This window comes from Ornithodoros turicata, chromosome 1 (assembly GCF_037126465.1).
Source record: "Ornithodoros turicata isolate Travis chromosome 1, ASM3712646v1, whole genome shotgun sequence".
Lineage (NCBI taxonomy): Eukaryota > Metazoa > Arthropoda > Arachnida > Ixodida > Argasidae > Ornithodoros > Ornithodoros turicata.
Window position 1 is genome coordinate 186594845 of NC_088201.1, and position 23167 is coordinate 186618011.

At 45.6% G+C, this 23167-nt stretch overlaps 1 protein-coding gene across 1 annotated transcript in view; it reads left to right on the forward strand.

The window, feature by feature from the left end:
• The window catches only part of LOC135378875 (uncharacterized), a 73609-nt gene that overhangs the window by 15571 nt on the left and 34871 nt on the right, over positions 1–23167 (forward strand). The window contains exons 3-5 of the mRNA XM_064612026.1: positions 10689–10855; positions 19330–19398; positions 21619–21764. Coding sequence (XP_064468096.1) covers positions 10689–10855; positions 19330–19398; positions 21619–21764 — 382 coding nt within the window. The remainder of the gene's footprint in view (positions 1–10688; positions 10856–19329; positions 19399–21618; positions 21765–23167) is intronic.

The window sequence follows — 23167 nt, forward strand, 5'->3', positions numbered from 1 at the left end:
TTAGTTGTTTCTAATGTATACATGCATTGGCGCTTACTACATATGGTCCTTTGGGGATGACTTACCTTCACACTATTAAACAAAACATCTTTATATACATCGTGATGCAATTCCCTACGAGCAATACTTTTCTTAACACCTTTTGCTCTAGCAATTTGACTATCGTCACTCAATCGGATAGAATACATTTTTGCTTTCAGAGCAACCACCTCTTCAATTATTCTACCTCCAGTCTCATCCTTGAATCGGAACAGAGCCCCTTTATTTTTATTGCTATAGAGTGGATGATCAGTGGGATAGGATGAAAGATCGAGGTGATCATCTGCAATCTTTTTGATTTCTTCTTCATACTCTGACGTATGAAACACACCAATGATAGAATCGGTATCCGAATACATGATGGTGATGGGACAATTGCCATTGAGTCATATCCATATGGGAGCTGTGAAATTGGTAATGAGTAAGTATATTCTTTACTATGTGTATCGTGTTTCTTCTATTACAGGTGGTGAAGGTTTTTCGGCTGGGTTTTTCTCCTTCACCTGATTGGCATCACAATTGGCAGAATTCCCAGCACTATTGGCTTTACAATTGGCAACTTGATTGACATTACAATTGGCAACTTGATTGGCATTAATAAATATATTTTTTCACTCGTACTTTTTGTGTATGACCCTTCTTTGCATGTTACAATCGCGCAGACAAGCCTCTGCACGCGCGCCGCGCGGTGAAAAAAACGCGCAGGGACGCGCCGCGCAGGGAAAAATACGCGCAGGGTTCAGGGGGTCCATGTTTCTAAGTGGACCTGACGACGGCTCCCAACCTATCTTTACTACTATGCTCCACATACCTAACATCCACTCGCCCTCAGCAAATGTTGTCGGTGCTCGCAGACGGACTTCGCACACGCTCCACACTGAGGAGTCGTGGCAGCTCCCTGAGTACGTGGCGTCAATGTGGAGAGATCTGCGATTGGCATCACAGATCTGCAAATAACATAATTTAGGCAGCCAAATTTGAATAAAAGCTCAGCACGTTGTCACTGTCATAGCAACTCTAATTCAGAATCACACTCTCACCCCTAGGACGTTAAGGGCGTGGTATCCCTTGTAGGAATAATAATTCCCATCAACAAAGCGGGGGTCACTGCGACTCGGGCCGATGATGGCTATTGCAGTACCGTCAATTGCACCAGCATGATAACAACAGCAACTCTCATTTATTCAAGAAACATCATATGAACACCAATGTAAAAGGAAAATAACTGTCATTTAAATTTGCCAAGGCGTCCGGGCATCCCGCTTAGGCGTAGAAGTCCCGTTTGATGGCCACCTTCTCTTCTGTGGATGCCGGGAGCTTCAGATATCTCGGTCCCAAATGTTTTTATTATGGCTAGGCTGACAGCATGGATAGCCTCGGAGACCGGGCACTTTGTAGTGGCGATGAATTCACCACTGGCGATGCTGTCCAGGAGTGCTCCTGTTGCATAGAATCTGAACGCCATCAGGACCCTCTGCTCCACCGACAGAGTTGAGCTGCGCCACTGCTGGGCTATAAGTGGAGACTTATTTCAGAATGATCCCGAAAAAACTTGGATGTTCGTAATTCTTAATCTATTAGCTTTTCAAGCACTTCCTGTTGGAATCGCAAAGCAATCGTCAAAGCAAAACCTGCTGTTACGCGGTTGAAGGCTGTTGTTTTACGGTTTTCTTATTTCTGTCAACTAGTGTGGAACCAGAACATCAGGGAAATAACGATAATGAAGTGCAGATTTTTGGCTTATAGCCGCAGTTACTTCGGGGCGCTAACACACAATAAAAAAAAATACAACAAGACCCGTACGGTGCATCCGATGCATCCTGCATTTGTAGCTGTAAGGGACGAATGTCGCCGCGGTAGAAATATTTCACCCGCTGGATCATGTCACGGAAATGTTTCCTTTCCAGGCGGGGACCAGTAAGACGTGCATTGTCATTCAGAGATGCGATAACACACCACCGAACGCGTTTCAAAATGAACCCCCAGAAAAAAGCTCATTTTCATGTAATTTTGGTTTCGTCACTGATTTTCCTATCCCACACTTCCAGTAAAATTTTCTTACCTGCGGAAGGCAAAATCTGACATGGGACTTTGTTAGAAACTGCAACATCTGTTGTAATTGGCTGTTATTGTGTTGTTGTAAACTGCCGCTTGACCTATCCACATGCGACTATACCAATAAGTATGGGTAAACCCCCCAGTATTGTAAATACACTAAAATAACATTCGCTCAGTGTGCGCTACTTCTTCACCGCCTCGTGTGTCCGTGACCTTCTGTATTCCTACCCGCTGCTGCGATTTGGGAATATACACGCCCAACGAGCGGTCCAACGAAGTGGCATTTGATCCAATCATTGCCACTCGCAGATGTCACCACTCGCATCGCTACAGCACTCGCAGACGCCAAAGTGTCCATATCTTCCATTTCGTTTAGTAATAACTCTGGATAAAAACGTGATATCGAAGATGTCATCATTTAATTGCATAGTCTGTATATCCATGCTTAATAGCTATGAGTCCGCGGCCCATACCTGTTTCCCTTGCTACAGCCTGCGAAGTGGCGTTTGGTCAAATCGTTAATTTTCAAGTGACCAAAGATCAAACAGGAGACATGATCACACACAAGTCGCTCTGTTGTTGTTTCGTGTTTGTTCTTTGATCGCTTGTGGATTTACACCAACCACCCAATCTATATACTTGAGACATTTCGCCAAATCGTCGCCCAAGTGGCACTCACTGGCGCCAAATTGTCCGTTTCCTCTATTTCAGCTCGAAATAACTCTTGATACCAACTTGCTACTGACGGTATCATCATAAAGTTACGTAGTCTGTGTATCGTCTGCGGACCGTAGCTGTTGTCCTTGCTGCATCCTTAGAACTCGCATTTAGTCAATTTGTCGTCCACAAGGCTATCACAGGCGCCAACCTGCCAATTTCATCCGGCAATCTCCCGATATATGGAAAGTCTCATGCTCGTTCTCACAGTTGTACAGCTCCAGTCAACTTTAATAATAACACTGGAAAAAATTCGCCCTCGTTTCCGAGTGCGATAACAGCCACCGTGGGGGCACTGGAGGAATATTAAATGAACAAAATCCTTGCGTTAAACTAACATAATAATTTTCTTCAATTAAGATTTCCTCATGGCCCCATGAGTTGCTGTAATCCCACTCGGGAACGAGACCATATTTTTTCCCGGTGTTATTATTAAGGTTGACGGGAGCTGTACATCACGTCTTATTCTTTACCTTACGCGAAAGCTCCCGGGCGTGTTATCGGTGTTGTTATCAGGTCAGGGCGCGAAAAGGGAATTGTTCGCCTCAGATATGTCCTTTTCTCCATGCCCAAGTCTGTTCCTCCTCACGTACTCACGCACCACCCTGTAAAGTCAGCTTCCTTGTGTAGTCCTCTGCTATCAGGTCAAGCCGGGTTTCAGAGGGGGTGTCCCGGAATGCTGCTATTGAACAGACGCCGATTTGATAAGGGGTTGTTGTAAGAGTTCGGGGGGGGATTTCTTTTCTCACGAGTCACGTGTCATTGCCTGTGCATGTTTATCAAAATCGGCGATAACGGAGTAGGTCCTTTTAAGTTGTTAAAATCCTTTAAGTCGTTAAGTCGTCTTAAAGCTGTTAAAATGCATGCATTGGCGTCGGTCAGTCGCTTTTTTTGTATAGATCTGTGGTGAGTTTGTCATCTCTGATAGACACTGTGACGTCCAAGAAGCTGACCGCGGTGGCACAGTAGTTACAGGAAAACTTCTTTTTTTTTCATTCATGGTTGATGTTTTGCGGTTTCGTAATGATGTTAACATCAGAGCCGCTCTGATGCTGATGTTAACATCAGCTGATGTTAGCATCAAGACAGTGTCCCATATCCCATCCGACCTGATGTTCACATCAAAGCTGCTCTGATGATTTAACGTCGGGGCTGTCCCTGCTGATGTTAACATGAGAGCTGCCCTGGCTGATGCTAACGTCAGAGCTGCTTTGATGCTGATGTTGACATGAGAGCTACATTGCTGCTGGTTATGGCAATCTTGAAAATGCTGTATTCTTTTGGCTTTCTGAAATGTTCTGCCCCTTCTGTTCTGAAAAGAAAGCCCCTCATGTCTGCGGTAGATGAGTACCGGCAAGAACCCACACAAAGCAGCAGATAGTAGTAACAAATCACTTTATTCACCACTAACGAGTACCTACCTTTCGACGCATATCCATTTATCATCAACACACCTAAGCGCTGAACTCATAGGGGCACAAAATTGGTAATGGTCGAACGGTGAACAACAATGAAAAAGAGCACACCTAGGTCCTCATGTCCGGTACAAGTTGTCCTCCTTCTGCAAAAGCACTTGTAAGAATTGTCATGACGAGCAAGAGTCCCCACCACATTGAAAATGGTGCCCGTGTCTTTCTTGCTCTTGCTGGAGGTCACTGCGTCATACACGGTCAACCTGCTGGAAATATCATTCCAGAAAATACGAAGGCAGGATACCCATGTAGAGTAGTGTAGAGACATATGACATACCTTCGGCACAAGGGCACTAACTGTTTCACCGGGTGTTCTATCTCCCTGTGTTGTGCAGATCATTTGCAAATAGAGTAAAACGGACAACGAGAATGCATGGCGCAGTCAAACAGATTACTTCACAGTTGTATTAATTACATACCTGAAACGGCAAGAATCCTAAGGTGAAGAGCGATTTGGCTTCACATCCAGGGCTGCGTCTTCACTCTTTGACATTTCAAAACGAGCCAGACTGGTCTGCTCGCGGTTAGAAGAAACGCTTCCACTTACGGACGGTTGCAATGTCAGACGGTTTGCAAGAACGACAGCATCAAGTGGGAACAACAACGCAAAGCCTCTGAAACGCTGCAGACTAAGTGGAACGTCCGAAATTACGCGAAATGCACGCAGCGACGGGAAACATCTGTTACAGCAGCCGAAGCGAACACAACAAAAGCGCGCATGCGCGACAGACACTCAGAACTCAGACACCACTGGCTGGCGGCATGGAAAACAAGCAAGGACGCTCGAGCCTGTGTTGAAATGGGCATGGAGCCAACATCTCCGCGCAATGGCTAGGCGGACGAAATACGACCACGGTAGAACCGTACTACCTCTTGAGATTGTGGCCGTTCCAGGATGTTTCGGGAAATGTGCTGTTTTCATAAGAACCACTGAATGTTGTGTTTCAAGCAAAAACTTGAGATTGGCTAAGGCTAAGCTATTAGGTAGTTATGACTGTCGACAGTAGACAGGTTAGACACCTGATGCTAACACTAAGTGCATGAAGAAATATTGATGTGACACGAGAAAGGTCTGATGTTTCTTGATGTCAGACCTGAGAATATTGATGTGACATCAAGAATCATCAAGAAACATCGGAATTTTCTGATGTTGATTTTCAATAGGGGGCGATGCAGTGTTGTTTTTTTAAACGTTATGCAATGTGAATCAATAATAGCTGCAGAGACGAAAAAGGAAAAAAAAAAGAAAGAAGCGATATCAGTGACGGCTATTAAACCGGAAAATGCCTCTAGGGTCATTCCACAAGAAGCGATCCAATCTCGTGGCTCGACCATCGCGAATTTTGACACTATCCTTTCCTCAGATTGGTATCATGCAGATAGAGATACCCAAAGAATATTTTTGCCGGATTCGGTATGGTTGAAGCGCAAGGCGGCGCTGAAAGTAAACTCCTGCCCTAAAAGTGGGGTGCATATGAGTACGTCTCCAGGAAAAACGGCTGAAGATATTAGGGTCCGGTCACCGTCAGCGAGTGCAGGAATCATGTTTCTTTAGTTTCGGATGAAAAACATCCAAGACGTAAACGTCTTTCGAATCGAGCTGGCGGCCTGAAAGTATACATTTTCACCAGAACTTCCGCATTTTTGTGCTGCTCACCAGGTCGAGGTAAGAAGATAAAACTCGGTGGGACGGTAGCTCGGGGAATGGCAAACATGTGAAAAACAAAAGTCATTATGCTTAGTGCAAGGAAAGGGTGCGAAATGTTCAGCCCAATATGGCAATTTTACCAAAATTCGCAATATTGGACCGGAAAAAACCTGACGTGGGCATCCCGATTCGGACGTTTCGTTAACGCCAAAGCGAAGTGCTATCTGCCTACATCAAGCCTCGAAAAAACTAAAAGGCTTATATTTGTTGTCTTTTAGTAACCATTTTTTTACGTGAGCTTGTGGGACAAGACTACCTGTTAGTGCATCAGGCTCAGTTTCAGACATTACTCCTCCGTATGTCACCAAAATCTCGGTTCAGATGCGTCCCGGCCTCAGGTCGTCCTTTTTGAAGGACGCCTTCGGTGGTGGGCAGAAAAAATATAGATGTTGTAAAGATATAAACACCCTAATCCAGCTGTCGTTGGAAGCTAACAGTCTTGCGCTGTCTGTGTCAGCAATTATTGCTGGTTGTTATTACAAGAGGATTATTTTGCAATACACTGAAGCTTGAGGTGTAACGTACTGTTGCAGAGGAAGCATCCTGCTTCCAATCGGATCTTAGACCTGAGAAAGGGCGCCACGGGTAATAAACTGCATGGAGACTTTACAACACAACACAGAACGCACCACGCAGGTTGCACTGCCTCACTCGCAAGCGAAGTCACGTCGATCCCTCATTGAGTATAGCAGAAAGGTAGACGCCCAGAGCGTGTTGCCATACCAAACCACGTTCTTACTGGCGCTCCTTCAGGGAGCAGGATTTCTTCAGGCGTGACCATGGATGTGGCATCGACGTCAGCGCACGCTAGCGATGACCAAGTCTGCTCCTTTGGCCCGAAGGGGTACAAACCTACGCACGTACACCTTGTCTAAGTAAGTTCAGCGATCTTAGTGAACATGACCAGTATTTGATACCGCGCGTGCAAAGCGCGCGTCTTCTTTTCTTTCTTCTTTTGGATGTACAGCCAGAAGGTGGCATCAAGGTGCTGTGTCAACCCGTTCGGTAAACGCAAGAAGAACGTGCGTGGTACAAACATAATACCTACAACATTGGCTAAGCGCACAGTGTCGCTTCAACTGGTCCCTGGAGACAAGATGTGTCCAAATTCTTACATGGAACAACATGAAGAGCACACCACATCAGGTGAAGCTGAACCGGCGCTGAGCCCTGGAACACCGTCGGGGAGCCTACAGCAAGACTCACTCCGTAATGTTAACGCTGACTAACTCCATGATGTTAACGTTGACACCAGCGTCGTGGTCCAGGCAGCAAACCATGGATTACTTCGAAGCGTCTGACCGCTTGGTGTGTAAGGCTAGGGACGTTAAGAAAAAGACTGGCGTCCTCAGTGAACCAGTATCCGCAAGAAGAAGACAACCACTGGATAATGAAATCAAACAATCAGTGCTAGGTTCTGCGAAGACGACTTCATAACATACTGTTTGCCAGGAAAGAAGGACGTCTTGAGGGGACATCAGAATCGCTTGATGCTGACTGGATTAAAGGAAGCTTTCGAGCTGTGGGAGGCCAGCAATTCTGCACAGAAAATTGTATTTTCGAAGTTCGCTTCTTTGAGACCTTCCTGGTGCGTGCTTGCTGGGAGCCCCGGATCGCATTCTGTGTGCGTTTCCAGTGATCACCAGAACGTGAAACTGATGCTACTGATGCTCAACGCAGCAGGGATACAGGAATCCTACAAAGAGATTCTGAAGTTGATGGTATGTAGTATCTGTGAAGGAACATGCATGCTGGGCGACTGCCCTCGGCCTGGAGCGCTTCATGACAACATTGAAGAACATGTACTCCGAATATCTGAGTTCTGCGACCAGCTCATGTACGAGCAGTGTGTAGCTGAGTTGCACGCAACACTGGAAAGCTTCGTTGCAACACCTGAAGAGTTTCGTCAGAAACTCATCCGTGCACTTGAAGCTTTGCAAGACCACCACTTTGTAAGTTCCGCGCAGTCTGCATATCTGAAGAGCTTGAAGACACGGCTTCCTCAAGACGAAACCGTTGTGCAGCTGGACTACAAAAAAAAAAAAAAAAAAAGGAGCACACATTTATAGCGCAAAATTTCCCGCGGTCATTTTACTGGAATACGTCGAAGGCAACATTACACCCCATTGAAGTAGACTTCAAGGATGTAGCAGGTGACCAATTGCAACATTCATCCTATGTCGTCATCTCCGTCTCTGTCACTCACGACAACGCATCTGTCCACATATAACAGAAAGTTTTCCCGCAGCACTGCCTGGATGCACAGTCGTATATTAAAAGGTTGCACTAATTTTCGGACGGAGCTGCCTCGCAATATAAAAAGAAACCAAATTTCATCAACCTCTGCTTTCATCACGAAGGCTTCGGACTTCACGCGACGTGGAACTTTTTCGGAACATCACATGAGAAATGTGCTTGCGACGGGATTGGAAAGACAGTAAAGAGAGTCGCATCAAAAGCCAGTCTCCAAGGACCCTTCGATCGTCAAATTATAACCTAATTTCTAGCTAATTTTTGTGGGCTCATGAGAATCTTGGCAACATTTTCCCACTGTGGGTCTCCTGCTCTGAAGTACTGGAAGAACAGACCAGACTGAAAAGACGTTACGAGAGGGCCAAAGCCATCCCTGGCACGCGTGATTTTCATTACTTTCAACCACTCTCCACACATGAGGTCCTGGTGCGCGTGAGGTCATTCTCTAGTGAAGCAAAAACCTACAAAGTCAGCACGGACCGATACTTAGTGCCTTGTCCAGTGTGCACTGTTCAAGAGAAACTGAAAATTTTGACTCGGTGAGTAACTATTTGTGTTTCCTGTCGCGGGTGTAATAAAATATTGCAGATAAACTACCCCATCTATTTCACAGTGCTCGACTCATTCGGCGCAAGTTCGAAGGGAGCGAGCAGTTACGGAGCGTAGTAAACCTAAAAAGTTACTACTAAGAGACAACAAGCCTTTAAGTTTTTTCAAGGCTTGATGCAGGCAGATAGCACTTCGCTTTGCCGTTAACGAAAGGTCCGAACCACGATGCCCACATCACGTTTTTTCCGCTCCAATATTGCTAATTTTGGTAAAATTGCCATATTTCTGCCGAACATTTCACAGCCTTTCCTTGCACTTAGCAAAAGGATTTTTTTTTTCACGTGTTTGCCATTCCCCGAGTTTCATCTTCCTGATCCGGTCTAGTGAGCAGAAAAAAAAAAGAAAAGAAGGAAAGGAAAAAGAAAAAAAAATGCCCAAGTTCTGGTGAAAATGTATACTTTCAGCCCCCAGCTCGATGCGAAACACGCTTACGTCTCGGATGCTTTTCATCCAATATGAAAGAAACATGCTTCCTGTACTCGCTGACGGTGACCGGACCCTAATATCTTCAGCCGTTTTTCCTGGAGATGTACTCATATGCACCCCACTTTTAGGGCAGGAGTTTACTTTCAGCGCCGCCTTACGCTTCAACCATACCGAATCCGGCATAAATAGTCGTTGGGTATCTCTATCTCCATGATAGCAATCTGAGGAAAAAATAATGTCAAAATTCGCGATGGTCGAGCCACGCGATTGGATCGCTTCTTGTGGAATGACCCTTTAGTATTAGACGGACTCCCGGTTGGCATTGTCACGGACATATTGGCGCAATGTGTGCAAAATGAGCTTGCCAATATGGGCACCCCATATTGGTCCAATATCGAGCCTGGTTGAACTCGCGATATTTGTCCCATATGGGCAGCGCATATTGGACCAATATTCGTAATCATGGCCGCCCGCATGGGTCCAATTTGGACAACTATTGGCGTGCTGCTTGAGAAGAAGAGAAGCTAGGCCAATGCAGCCCGTTGTAGCCTGAATTCATCTTAGCTGCCACCACTACCACTACTACCACGGTGGGTCGCCACAAGCGCACTCTTCCATCCCTCTGAACGAGTGAACGCGCCCGCTTCCGCTCGCCGCTATAGGGTGTCTCTGCCCAGAGAAAATATCAGAGTTCGAGGTAACTCGTTGCTGTAACTAAGTTCCTTTTTTCGGTAATTTACAACTTACAACTCGGTACTTTTGCGCCGTGGCAACTTTCAGAGGAACTCGTTCCTTTTTCAGGTAACTTTGCCAAAGTAACTTAAGCTACGTTCCAATTTACTTTTAATTCGCTTTTCACTCACGTCCACATATTAAATTGCTTTCACTCCGGTTCTTTCATAGCGTTTTATGTCATAAAGCGTGATATTCAATCAATGACAGTATTCTATCCAGGAAGTAGGAACCGCTGCCATTAAAATGAAGCTGAACCATTGTGCGCCCACATGGAGGAAGATGCATAGCGTTCGAACTGTTGGACATAACCGAAAACGATCTAAGCGTGTTGTACTCTTCGGCAGGCAACTCAAGGTCGAACTCAACTGCTCACGCGCGCTCCACCTGCGTAATGCTACTTTATGTCGGAAGTAACGTGGAAGTAACTCGTTCTTTTTTTAAGTAACTCAGTAGCTGCGAGTTACATTTAAGGCTGAAGAACTTCGTCATGAACTTAGTTACATTTTGCACACGGTAACTTAACTTGTAACGAGTGTTTCTTCTGTGTGTGAACTTCTCAATCTATGAAAAATACGCCGCTCGCGCGTTCCGTAAACTTCTGTCCAGCACTGTACCATGACGTGATATGTAGGTTGTGAAAAGCTAATAAGTTTACGTGTTCTCTATTTCAGGATTGATACCTGTCAGGGAAAGTGATCCTGGTAGCACGGTGCACCTGTGGCGTCCGTACACGGTGTACTTTGTTGGCGATAGGTATTTCGACTCCCTCCAACGAGTTGTCCCGAGGTCGGAAAACGTTACGGAGTTTTACTTGTACGCGCAGTCATACCTGAATATGGTACGTGCACCAACTATTTCATACTGAGCCCACGGGCAGTATATAATCATGTATTTAATGTGATTACCCCGCAGTTATGCGTATTCGTATACTGGCGCAGTATCTCGGTGTGGGGCTAGAAGGGCTCTGTCGCTGAGCTTACGATTAGAACGCGGGTGTACTAGAAATAGGTTACTGCCCACACTGCTGTACATAAATTGGGAAGCTGTCTTCCTGGGCACCTAAGCGTGGCAGAAGGCCCTTATAGCCATGATTCGTCCGTCTTCTCCGTGTTCGGCTAACGCACGAAGATTAATCTAGTCCGTCAGCTACATACGCCCTAGAAGCAGTAGCGCAGAGAAATACTGCAGGGCGATTCCACGCGAAATGATCTAGCGGACCTGCTCTGCTCGGCCCTCACAAAACTATCGCTAATTTTTACGATTTTTTTTAGCAGTCCCTAATAGTGGAAAACGACACACCACGAAACATTTCTTCCCAAATCTCAATGTGGCGGGTGCTACGCACGAGCAAAGTTCGCAGCGCTTGCGAAAACCGTGCCCGGTGTGAACGGCAGCTGCGGCTCATAGAAAGCACCAGGAACTTCGCGGTTTTCTTTTGCGTATAGAGCAAACCATGCTTTACACAGCGTTCAAGTCCCGGTTGTCGTGCTGTAATCTGTGCTGGTATACAAAGGCCGGAAGTTTCGCAATTTTCCTCCTATATCGCGATTTTTTTTTTTTTGGAAAATCAAATGATTAAATTTTAATGAATATTTTTCCCTGACAAGGCCTCGTAGAATACTTCAACAAGAAAACTCGCAAGACACGTAATTCTTGTCATTGAAGGAAATAGAAGAAGCATGCGATTTTTCCAAAATTCGCTACAATCGAGCGTGAAACACGCAATGAAGAGGTCCGAAGAGACGCCTGAAACCAACGTAGTTTTATAGAACGAGCTTTCCCCAACCACATATTAAAAAATCTCGAGGATGTTTTTTCGTATACGGGAGATGTTTTTTCTCTCTTTTTTTTGCAGTAGAGGGTATTACGACCACACTGACCCACGTTGCATGTATCCGATGAGGTGCTATATTTGTTTCTTGGGCTCCCGTTTTAATTCTTCGTATTTCCGATTTTTTTTTCTTTTCTGGTTGGTTTTCAATATGACAACCACTCGGGCCAAAGGAACATGGCTCCAGTTGAGCGCTGTGGAGTTCCAGTTCACCAGTATGAATATTAGAGGCTCCGTGCACTAGTGTTTCGAGGAGGCGACGACAGCGCCCCAAGCCACCCAAGTGGCGGGTAGGTGCGAAACGGCACTGAAGGCTAATCCGCTCTCTCCTTCCTGCCGAAATTAGCTGCTCTTGATTTTTTTTTATTTTACTTTATTTTATCTTGTTTTTTTTGTTTTTTTTTTTTCAATGACCAGTACGTTTTGGGTACCCCAAATCCGCATGGCATCATCGTAGCAGAAAAGAATGGTGTTGAAAACAATAAAACTTCGGTTAGTTCCTTTCGAGATTGGGACTGATCCTCGCGACTGTGGCAAATCGATGACAGACGAAAATTCGTGCCGATTGAGGAGTATCGGCAGTGCAGCACCATCTTTACATTTGCAGGCCGCTCCCGCACTTTACACTCGCAGTGTCCCTTCGCGTGCTTGTTGTTTTCGGCATTTACTTTCCAGCGAATTCAGGGTGTGTTTATCGACAAAATTATATGGTTTATTAAAACTCGTATTCTTCCTGCAGCTATGTTCCGTCGGGACAGATGGGATGCCCGAATGCGAGCGTCGATTTATTTGCAGGCGAAGTAATGGCTATTTTGTGAGTGAGGGAAACAACCAACTAGCAAAAGTGAAATACTAAATGAACAATGCCGTTTATAGTCACTACAAAACAGGCAAACGAGAAAAACAAATCTTTCGGTGCAATAAATGCAAACGTATATGACCGTACCCACATCCTCATAGCGGTCCGCTTTTTCGAAATATGCCGAACCCGAAAAAAAAAAAAAAAAGAATGAAAGGGAAAATAATTCGGGGAGTGTTTTTCGACAGTTTTCGGAAATTGTCGAAAACCACAAAACCTAAGTCTGAGAGGTGCATGAAGCTGAAACGGGAAGACTAGTTCAGGAAAGGCATGTTGCTATCACCGCACTGTCCCCTACCGAGTGTTCGAAGACATCTTCCACTTCAGAAACGTGTCCTGACTCAAAGCCTTCCCTGGTCTAGAGTTGCGCCGTTGTACGTCAATAAAAGAAAAACCTTGCTTCTTTAGGAGGTCGGAAGCCGCATCTGAGTTTAATGCTAGCTGCTGCGTTCGCCATTGCGCAACACACGACATCAGTCAGCGCTGAGTTCAGTCATACCGATCTTCTGCACAAGTGGCGTGTCAAATTTTCGCCGCGCCCTCTGGTTAGTGCGCCGCCGCGCCCTCTGGAGCCTATAATCGCGTAGATGCAGTTTCAGTTGATGAAAGTTTCCTTTAACTGTCACATTTAAATGCTGAACAATTCAGCAAAAATATTAACCACGAATAGTCTTACAAATTATAACGCTAGAGGAAAAGACGAACGTGCAAAAAGGTCATTTACATGGCAGTACTGGAAATGACGGAATCTCATGATGGTTGTTCATGGTCCATGCTGTCCTAGGTACCAGTGAGGCTCACAGCTATATAAAGCCTTGCACCACTCGCGTATGGAAGCGTATACCCGCGGATATCCGCAAGAAACTTCTCGGTTCGGAAGAAATATGGACGCTTGTTATGACCTGCGGATCGGACGTGGGTGGCGCCGGATCAGGAGCGGGTCAGACTTGGATAAACCGCGAGATTGCGCCATCAGTTTGCTTCACACGGTACACAAGATAGAGTACAAGGTGTACGAAAGCTGCTCGCGCATCTGAGAGAGATCTCTGTCTCTGACGTCTCGAGTCGAGGTGCGCGTTCGGCGCCGATCTTGCGTTTCACTTACAATAGACTCTACCTACCCCGTTTGGTGCAAAATGTGTTGCTGTGCTTGGTGCCGTATAATCTTTCATAGAAGCTAAATCTGTACTTGCTGTCATGTATCTTTTGGTAGCACCATGGACGCTCAGGACATGTCCTCGCTACAAAAGCTATGCCGCTCCGGGGTTTTCACTGTCGGAACGAGAGAGAGGAAGTCGCCCATGTGGATGAAGTTTGGTGACAGCTTTTTTTTTTTTTGCCCTCTTTTTTTTCTGTTTTGTGCTGGGAAATACGTTTATTTCCTGGAAAATTGGCCTGATATATCAAGCATAGCACTGAAGTATAGCCGCGTGGCGTGGGAGATGCGGATTTTTCGGATAGGATGCGGATGCGAAAAAGCTCATCCGCGCAGGGCTTTAGCTCACACGACAAAAAGTATTACTTAGACCTGCCCATCACCGCTAATCCCCAATCTCCGTTGCCGGCACCGTGCACACCGGAAACAACGCCATAAACTTAACCACCCAGGATTGCAATACCCGTGTTATGCTACAGAAGCAAAGGCTATGGTAACCTTGCAGAAGTCTATGCCACAGCATATTGCTTGCTTATTAAAACCCAACTAGACCAGAGAAAAATTGAAAATAACAGGAGCCCAAGAAACAAATAGAGTACCCCACTGGACACATGCCACGTGGGTCACTCTGGTCGTAATACCCTCTACTACAAAAAAAAAAAAAATATTTTCTCCTGTATACGAAAAAAACACTCTCGGGATTTTTAATATGTTGTAGAGGAAGGTTCGTTCTATAAAACTGCGTTGGTTTCAGGCGTCTCTTCCGACCTCTCCATTGCGTGTTTTACGCTCAATTGTAGCGATTTTTTGAAAAGTCGCATACTTCCTCTTTTTTGGCAAAAGGGCAAGGGTGCAGGCCAGCTGGTACATGGTGAAAAAATTGGAACCCGAGAAAAGGACAGAGGAGGGCCGACACGACACGTCCGTGTCGTCCCTCCTCTGTCCTTTTCTCGGGTTCCAATTTTTTTTTCCTCTTTTTTTTCCTGCAATGACTATGAAAGTTACGTGTCCTGCGATTTTTCCTGTTGAAGCATTTTTTAGGGTCTTGGCAGGAAAAAATATTCATTTAAATTTATTGGTTTGATTTTCCACAAAAAAAATCGCGAAGTAGAAGGAAAATTACAAAACTTCCGGCCTTTGTATACTTGCACCGATTACAGCACGGCAACCGGGATTGATTTGAACGCTATGTAGAGCTTAGTTTCCTCAATAGGCAAAAGAACACCGCACAGTTCCAGGTGCTTTCTATGAGCCGCAGTTGCCGTTCACGCCAGGCACGGTTTTCGCTAGCGCTGCGAACATTGCTCGTGTGTAGCACCCGCCACATTGAGATTTGGGAAGAAATGTTTCGTGGTGTGTCGTTTTGCACTATTAGGGACTGCTAAAAATTTTTTCGTAAAATTTGGGATCGTTTTGTGGGGGCCGAACAGGTCCGCTGGATGATTTCGCGTGGAATCGCCCTGCAGCGACACCACGCGCTATCAGTAGGAGAGTGGCAGGAAGGGCTCATCCGGCCAGTTTTAGCAGCCAATCGGGAATCACAGTGAGTACGATAGATTATATTATATATTGCTGGAGCCAGCCTGACCTCTGTGTGTAAAGCCAGCCTATCTGCGGTGCAGTAATATTTTGAGAGCTGACGGACTACATTTCTTTTCCTTCTTAAAACAGTCGGGGCACTTTCAATGGTGTGGTTTAATACAACATCTACGCATCTTCACACCAGAACAGCGAGGAAAAAATAATTGATGGTATTATTCTACGCGTTGTACTTGGCGAAATACAAGTCCTCGAATACACTTCCGGGCAATGCGCGGACATCACCGAGCTCAGAGCTGCGTTCACTCAATTTGACAGCCGCAAACATGTGACATCTCGTGCTCTGCCTCACTGGCGGCTATGAGAGATGTGATGTCAGAGCCGCGTGAGTTTCGGTATTCGCGGTGCCTATTTTCTCCACTTCTATATTACCATCTCCGTGAAAGTATCAATGCAGGTTCACATCGATTGAACGAACGGTCTTTTACTTTTATTGGAGATAACTTGGGATGACTTGTCGCATCCCCTTTAAGTTGAACAGGACTATAGTTATGACTGGATCTGATGTAAGCTGTTCACTGATCTGGGTGAAATGCTCAGCGCGGACCTATGGTCGTATGCTGGACTGAACGTACCGCTCTGTACTTGTTGTTTGGGAGCTTTAGGAGTTGGTTTCGCATGACCGAAATGACCGATTCGACTGTCACGCATGCGCATTACGAATCGGTGATCAAGTGGTGGGGAGTGCAATTTCGTAAGAATGTCCTACTCTTAGCCGTTTCGTTCTATTCGGTGAGTACGACCGATTGACATGGAGAAGCAAGATAGCGGTTTCTCTGCAGTAGCGGAGCTGCATAGGTGAGTGTAGGTGTAACAACCTATTCAGTAGAGCATGTCACACACGTCAACGAGCAGTTATGGCGCAAGACCATGTGCAACGTGTGAGAAAGTGTGTGTACGTATATGTAAGGCGCGTTGGAGTATTGCAAAGCGCGCACCCCTGTGTCGTTCCCTGTTTGATTTAACTACCGAGAGGTGCTCGAACGCGGGTAATTAACTTTCAATGCAAAACTGCCTCTACATCCACCTGATCTATCAACGTAAGATCGAGTCGCTCAACTGTGCCAGCGTCTGCTTGGCAGCACGTTGACCACACAGTGACCCACGCAGTTCACCTACAATCTTCCGCAAATGGAAAGACAGAACTATATACCATATTTCGTAATAATACCATAATGATCCACCGCGGTCCAGTTAATGCAAACATGCCCGAGCTTACATGTAATACGTAGCCGATCGGCAGGCGAGACTGCTCGGTACGACACGCCACCAACCAAACGACGATACTCAGCTATTTACCAATATACGCCTTTCTACACAATCGTGAGCAGCAGCGTCTGCATGTTGTAAATGTACCAGGCATCTGCGAGTCCTTGAAGACAAATGAACTGTTTGCGGTACTGCTGAACTTTATTATGAGTTGCGATATGGAGGTAGTGTGTACACGCTCACGTAGAATGCGTTTGTGTGCGTGGTGGGTATCCTGAAGGTATCCTGAAGGTATCCTGAACGAAGGTATAAGAAATCAGTGTTCAAGTGCATATTTATACGTGACCGCCACCGTCCATACCATGTTTAAGCCATGTGTAAGGTATAGATCACTAAGGCCATGCCATGCGTTCCACTGCATCTGCGGGTATAACAAGGTACAGCTTGCGACATACTTTATCTGGAATCGACAGCTTGCGGTTTATTTCTGTCTGCGACCTACAGGTGTTGCAAGAATAGTTCTTCCCACTAATAGACGCGTACGGCGTGCTGCGCAGTACGTGTTTGTTAGGGAAATCAAACAGTGTTGTAGCGTCTCGAGATTAGAGGCCGGTAAACTGCAAGCTGTCTATTCCAGGTAAGTGTGTCACAAGCTATTCTTATCCATGGCGTTTATACCTTCAGCAATTTCTGTACATTTACTTGCACAGCGTTTGGTACCATGTTAGTTTGTGGTGCAGACGGTATCATCTCAGTTAAACAGTAATTCAATTAAGAAACGCAGTCAGTAATACAGTAGCATTTTAATTGATGGGGTAGTGATGTATAGTGCGTGTCATTTGTTCCTTAAATAGCAAAATTTACAAGTTCTTGCTTCTAAATTTACTTCCCCAGGGTAGGCGGCTCCACATTCTGAAAAGACGTCGTGTATTATGTCAGTATCTGTTCTATAGCAAATGCCAAATCCTCCTACGTCTCTTGTTGTGCGGCGAGTAATTTGCGCGAGCTCTCCTCTCCTGTTTACACCTACCGGACACTTTGTGAGTTTGCGTGCGTGTTTTCTTTGTCTTCTTTTTCTCATGGTGGTGGTGATGGTTGATATTAAAGAACCCGTGGCTCTGGATTTTTTTTAAAATTTGTTGCGAACTGAATTGTAAAGGCGCCATTCCGATATAGCGCTCTCCGTTCTCCAACATTATAACGCAAAATATACCCCCTTCGGGGTTTATAGGCGGGGATTATCGGCAGATGTGGGAATAAGATACATTCAAGGAGGTATCAAGTTACTATACCTTTAAAGAGGTACAGTGTTCACACTCTGAGAAGGATACGCCCTGAGACAAGCCGTTTTACTGAAACAGTACTTTTTTTTTTTCTAACGGCGTACTTTCCATGGTGCATTTTGTTTCTCGTGTCCTTTAGACATCGTGCTGCGTTGCGCTTGTTGTAGTTTGGGGCTGGAGCGCTAGTATGGTTGTAGGGGCAATGGTTAGTATTAGGGCAGTTTTGTATTTCTCTGTGTTCGAGCAACTGAGGCGTGGGTTCAGTGTGAGATTCTAGATGGGAGACGTATGCAATTCTTTTGCGCGGAAACGCAGTCAGGTTTTGTCAATAGCAGTCGTTACACATTTCGGTCACATCGTAAAAAGAGTAGCGGGACCATAATCCCATCCCAAAGATCACACGCTCATAGCCATTTGCCTGAAGTTTGATTTGGACTTTTTGCTGCATTACGGTCCTTACGAAAACTAAGCAAAAACTACACACACAGTGAACGAAAACCTGATCCTAACTTGTTATAATGTACTATCTCATTCAGAAGTGTGTGCTTCGGTTTTCTATAGTCACACACAGGTGGCACGTACAGCATAGAGAAGTGGATAACCGCCAATATGGTGTAGGTGCTGTGATCTTTGTTACAGTGATCTAGAAGAGGCTATTGCTCTAAGCGTAAATATCGCCTATGTGGTGTATGCTCCCGAAGCTCTGTTTTATCGTTTTTTTTTTTTCGGGTGGTGCTACGCGATCAGGTCGCGCAAAAGAAACGCGGTCTCTACTTTCGCGACGTCCTCTTGGAGCCGTCAGACGGGCCCTCCGTTCGATGCACTGCCCTCTTCGGGTCCACAGTACTTGTGTGTTCTGGACTAGCTGACCTGTGTGGACTGCTCTGACTTGTGTTGTGAGCAGACACAACAAGAAATTGGGCGATTTATGGAGATTTTGTGTGAAAATAGCATGGGGTGAGATTCTGCTTTATTTTGAGTTTTCTTCTACGGGATTGTAACGCCCGGAAACAATTGCAATGAGGTTCCGGACAAAGGGCTATGAGAGTGCAATGTTTGGGGCAGGAGAAACCCAGTCTTCTACTATTTGTAAATGCGACCTGAATGTGTAATGAATACTAGGCTACCACTGCATACTGCTCTACCCATGCTCCTTTTTGTGCGTGTGTTAGCGCCGCGAAGCAGCTGTGGGAATGAGCGTAGTACAGATGTTGACAGTTGGAGAGAGGGCAACAGGAAGGAGTGGGGGAGATGGGATTAATATGCGTCCTGTGCCGACTTCTGGGGGAACTATGACCCATGAATGAACTGTGAGCAGATTTTTAATGGTTATTGCCTTTCTGTAGTCGTATAACATGTTGTCTCATTGTTGCAGGTTGTTTATAACATGAGAGAACTGCAACCTGGGTGCGATACCAAGATCAAGGTTCTGGGAACACGCGTCGTAAGGCATATATACATCAATATCCTTGCACCAACGCGTCATACACGTAGAAGAATATCCCGGAAAACATATAAGTGAATTACAATAAAATAACTACGCCACCTCGAAGCATGCGGTCAACGGCATTTGATCTCGCTTTCCTTTTGCCACCACTTTTGCCACCTCCTTGTGCGAATGTCATTTCAGTTAAGTTTCATTATGTCACCTTTTACAAAACGAAGTCGGAACAAAAACGAAACTAAAATTAAATTTGACAAGTAAGGTCCGCTTTTTTACACCATCAATGTGATGCGCGTGCCAGTTGATGATAATTGACACGGCTATCCCGGAGCTACCTTATCGTACATATAGCCGGACAACATGCGTTTAGGAGCGCAGGACCGCTTTTACATCGGTGGACACGACGGAAATGCGTTAGCATCAAAACTTGAAAACCCTTTGGGAACTTCCCTTCATGACGCAACAGAACCCTTCACACGATCCTACACAACGATAAGGCAAGATAGCATCATGAGTCAAACGACTGCATTAAAACTGGAGCACGAAATACGGACGAAGAAACACACCAGACGACACTCGCTTCACTATCAATAGATTTTAAAGGCAGTAATCCGTAAAGTGAGTTGCCGAAGGGATGCTGCCATTAAAATCTGTTGATAGTGGGCGTGGAGCAACTGTCGTAGCGTGTGTCTCTTCGTCCGTGTTTCGTGCTCCAGTTTTATTTCAGTTATGTACCACCAGGCCCACTCTGCCATTTTTGTCAGTCAAACGAGCCTTTCGGGCTTCCTCCGATTCAGCTAGGCGGCGCCGTCTCGTAGTCAGCCTTCTGTCCGCGCCGCCCATCTGCATAGCTTTCGTAACCCATGGCACGTCCACGCACACACGTCTGCGCCTTTCGACCACTACAGGCCCACGGCTGGGCGCCGTCTATTTTTCTCCTACACTCTCCACTACTAAAAGCGATAAAACCCCGGTGCAGGGGACACAGAGAGACAAAGCAGACGAAGCACTGACTGATAAACAACTTTAATGGCAGAAACACAGCTTAAATACACCAAACGCGCATAGCTGACCCCTAGTGGCAGCCACGGCCATCATGCTGTAATCAAAAATTTATCACAAAGTTATCACGCAAACAGGAGCACCAAGTAAACGCCTCCCAGGAACCAGAATTCGAGTTAGTTATCAATGAACTGCTGAATATTATCCGTTACCAACACGGAAGGCACCCTAATGCAACTATCTCCAGCCTGTTTTATCAAAAAGCTTCCTTATAAAGACGAACGCCTAACTTATGACTTTTAAACAACACTTTCGTTTTTTTGAACAGCGTCTCGCACCCGGAACAGGTTCTTAAGTGTTCCGCCAGCTTACCATACCCCTTTCCTCTCAAAGCTCTATGTTTCATCAAAACATTTGATGGAACATAGAGCTTCGAGAGGAAAGGGGTATGGTTAGCTGGCAGAACACTTAAGAACCTGCTCCGGGTGCGAGTCGCTGTTCAAAAAAACGAATGTGTTGTTTAAAAGCCATAAGTTAGGTGTTCTTCTATATAAGGAAGCTAAGACCGTGGTAAAACGAAAGGAGGTTGCAAAACCCAGCCCACAGAGGTTCAGTAGGAAACGTGTGAGTTCTTGAGATGGACAGGGGAAATGCGATAAACTAAATAGACAGACTAGGCGATAAAAATGCGATAAACCATTCCTGCCTTATCTGGTGCCGAAGCAAAAAAATAGAGAAATTATGTCGAGGCGCGTTGAAATCTTGACTGTGTCTGTACCCTGTGTGATCTGGGTTTAGCAACCTCTTTTAGTTGGAATAAGAGTGAAGGCACCCGGAAAGTGGCCCAGCGCAAAACGTTGCGCTCTGAAACGCACGAATATATTTTCTTTTTCTGATGGGATAGTTCCTGAATACCCGTGACAATTATCACGAACTTGACTGAATTCGGTACGCGCTTCAACATTGGTGGGATAAACGAGCGACCTTTACTGGCAAATTTCAGAGTTCAGTTCATAAAACTGCCGCAATAAAACTTAAGTTGGATACTATCCACATCAGGAGGTGAAAATAGCGTAGTGAGAAGAAACGCCGTTTACCACACCATTCCAGCGGGCCTCGTTCTTTTATTATTATTATTATCATCATTATAATGTAATGTCACGTTTTCTGGGACACACTGTATGCGTACAATCCGCGTATGGTAACCTCCCATTTCAGTTCACCGTTCAGGAAGAGGAAATATACCTGCCAAAGAGGAAGGATAATGTGGCGTCCGTTGACATCACTAATATTGAAATTCTTGAGGAATTTATATCCAACAACCCCGAAGTGAATGCAGCCGATATGGTGGTGTTTCTCACTGGGTAAGCTCTATCATGGAATATTCTGTTTGTATATCTTGAACATTAACCTCCGTGTCGAGAGTGCGTTCGACGTGCGAAATAGAAAGCGTAAAGCAGTAAAGCGTTGTTGAACGAACTGTAGAGTGAAATGTAAACACCATGTCTCAGCATACCAGCATGTAGAACTTCGCTGTGTGGTTACGCACGCACACAGAAGTCGTCGCCTCTCCTTTCGTCATTCTTTTCGCACTAATTTTCAACACTTATAGAATTAGAACAGAGCGTCATTCTGCGTCCTCCGGCGACCGGGAGCCAGTCCCGGATTCACCGACAGATATTGGTATTGTTACGTTACTTAACACATTGGACACAGGTTACTAAGTAGTTCTTGCACCTGTTTTGAAGAACAGCAGCTTCTCGGAAGTTCGGTGTAAACTCTTGCAAGGGTCGTAGATCCCATTCGGGAAGATGTGTGCGACGTGAGCTATCTGTTGGCCTTCCTCTTTTTCCGCGTCTCTCTGTCGTCTGCTCTTCCTTCATTTCCCACGGATCAAGCGACCAGTTGGTATAGCCTTCGCGTGCAAGCCCTCTCGTTCAGGCGGCTTTCACGGATGTCTGGTTTGCGATTCAGTGTTCCTGGATGCACCAACCACGCACCTTCTCCAACGAAACGCCACGAACTACCAAATACCTCCACTAGTTGCTTGTATTTTCAATAGACGGCGCGCGAAACGCCCCGAGAGAAAAGTCCCTGAATACTAAAAGAAGCGACAACTCCTCCTTCCCTCCCCCCCCCCCCCCCCCCACACTCGCTTCTCTTCCTTCGCCTCGACAGTGGCGCCACCTGGATGACTGCACCGTAGCAGACGACAGCCGTGTTACAGCCGTGTTTCTGCAAGCAGAACAGTACTCTTTGCTTTGTTTGCGCCCTCTCGGAATGTCTTCGTCGAATGCCCTCGTGAAATTTAGTCCCTGTATGAAGTGTCTGAAATGAAAACTGAGGTGTCAATGGAAAGATAATTAAATAAACGCATGAAATAAAGCGCCCACGTGTTTGGGGCAATCACCGGACACATTGGAGTGAGGCATCACACGCGTTATAGATGATGACCACTGGACATATTATTATTAATTAATTTTTGCAACCAGCTCATTGAAGCATCTGGTCGAAAGGACACCCTTATACTCGTCTGCTTGCTCTATTTTGCTTAGCATTTGTTTTTCGTTTCAGAAAGCCTATACTGTGGGGGAAAAACGTCTCTTTCCCATAGTAGAGACATGCATCGATGTATGAGTAGCTGTCCTTTATTAAACCCCCGATAAGCCATGCTTTGGGTTAATTTGAACAATGTTGAAATTTTCTACGGCCTGCCATGTTTTAAAAGGAGCATATAAGTCCCCCCCCCCACAAAAAAAAAACAAAC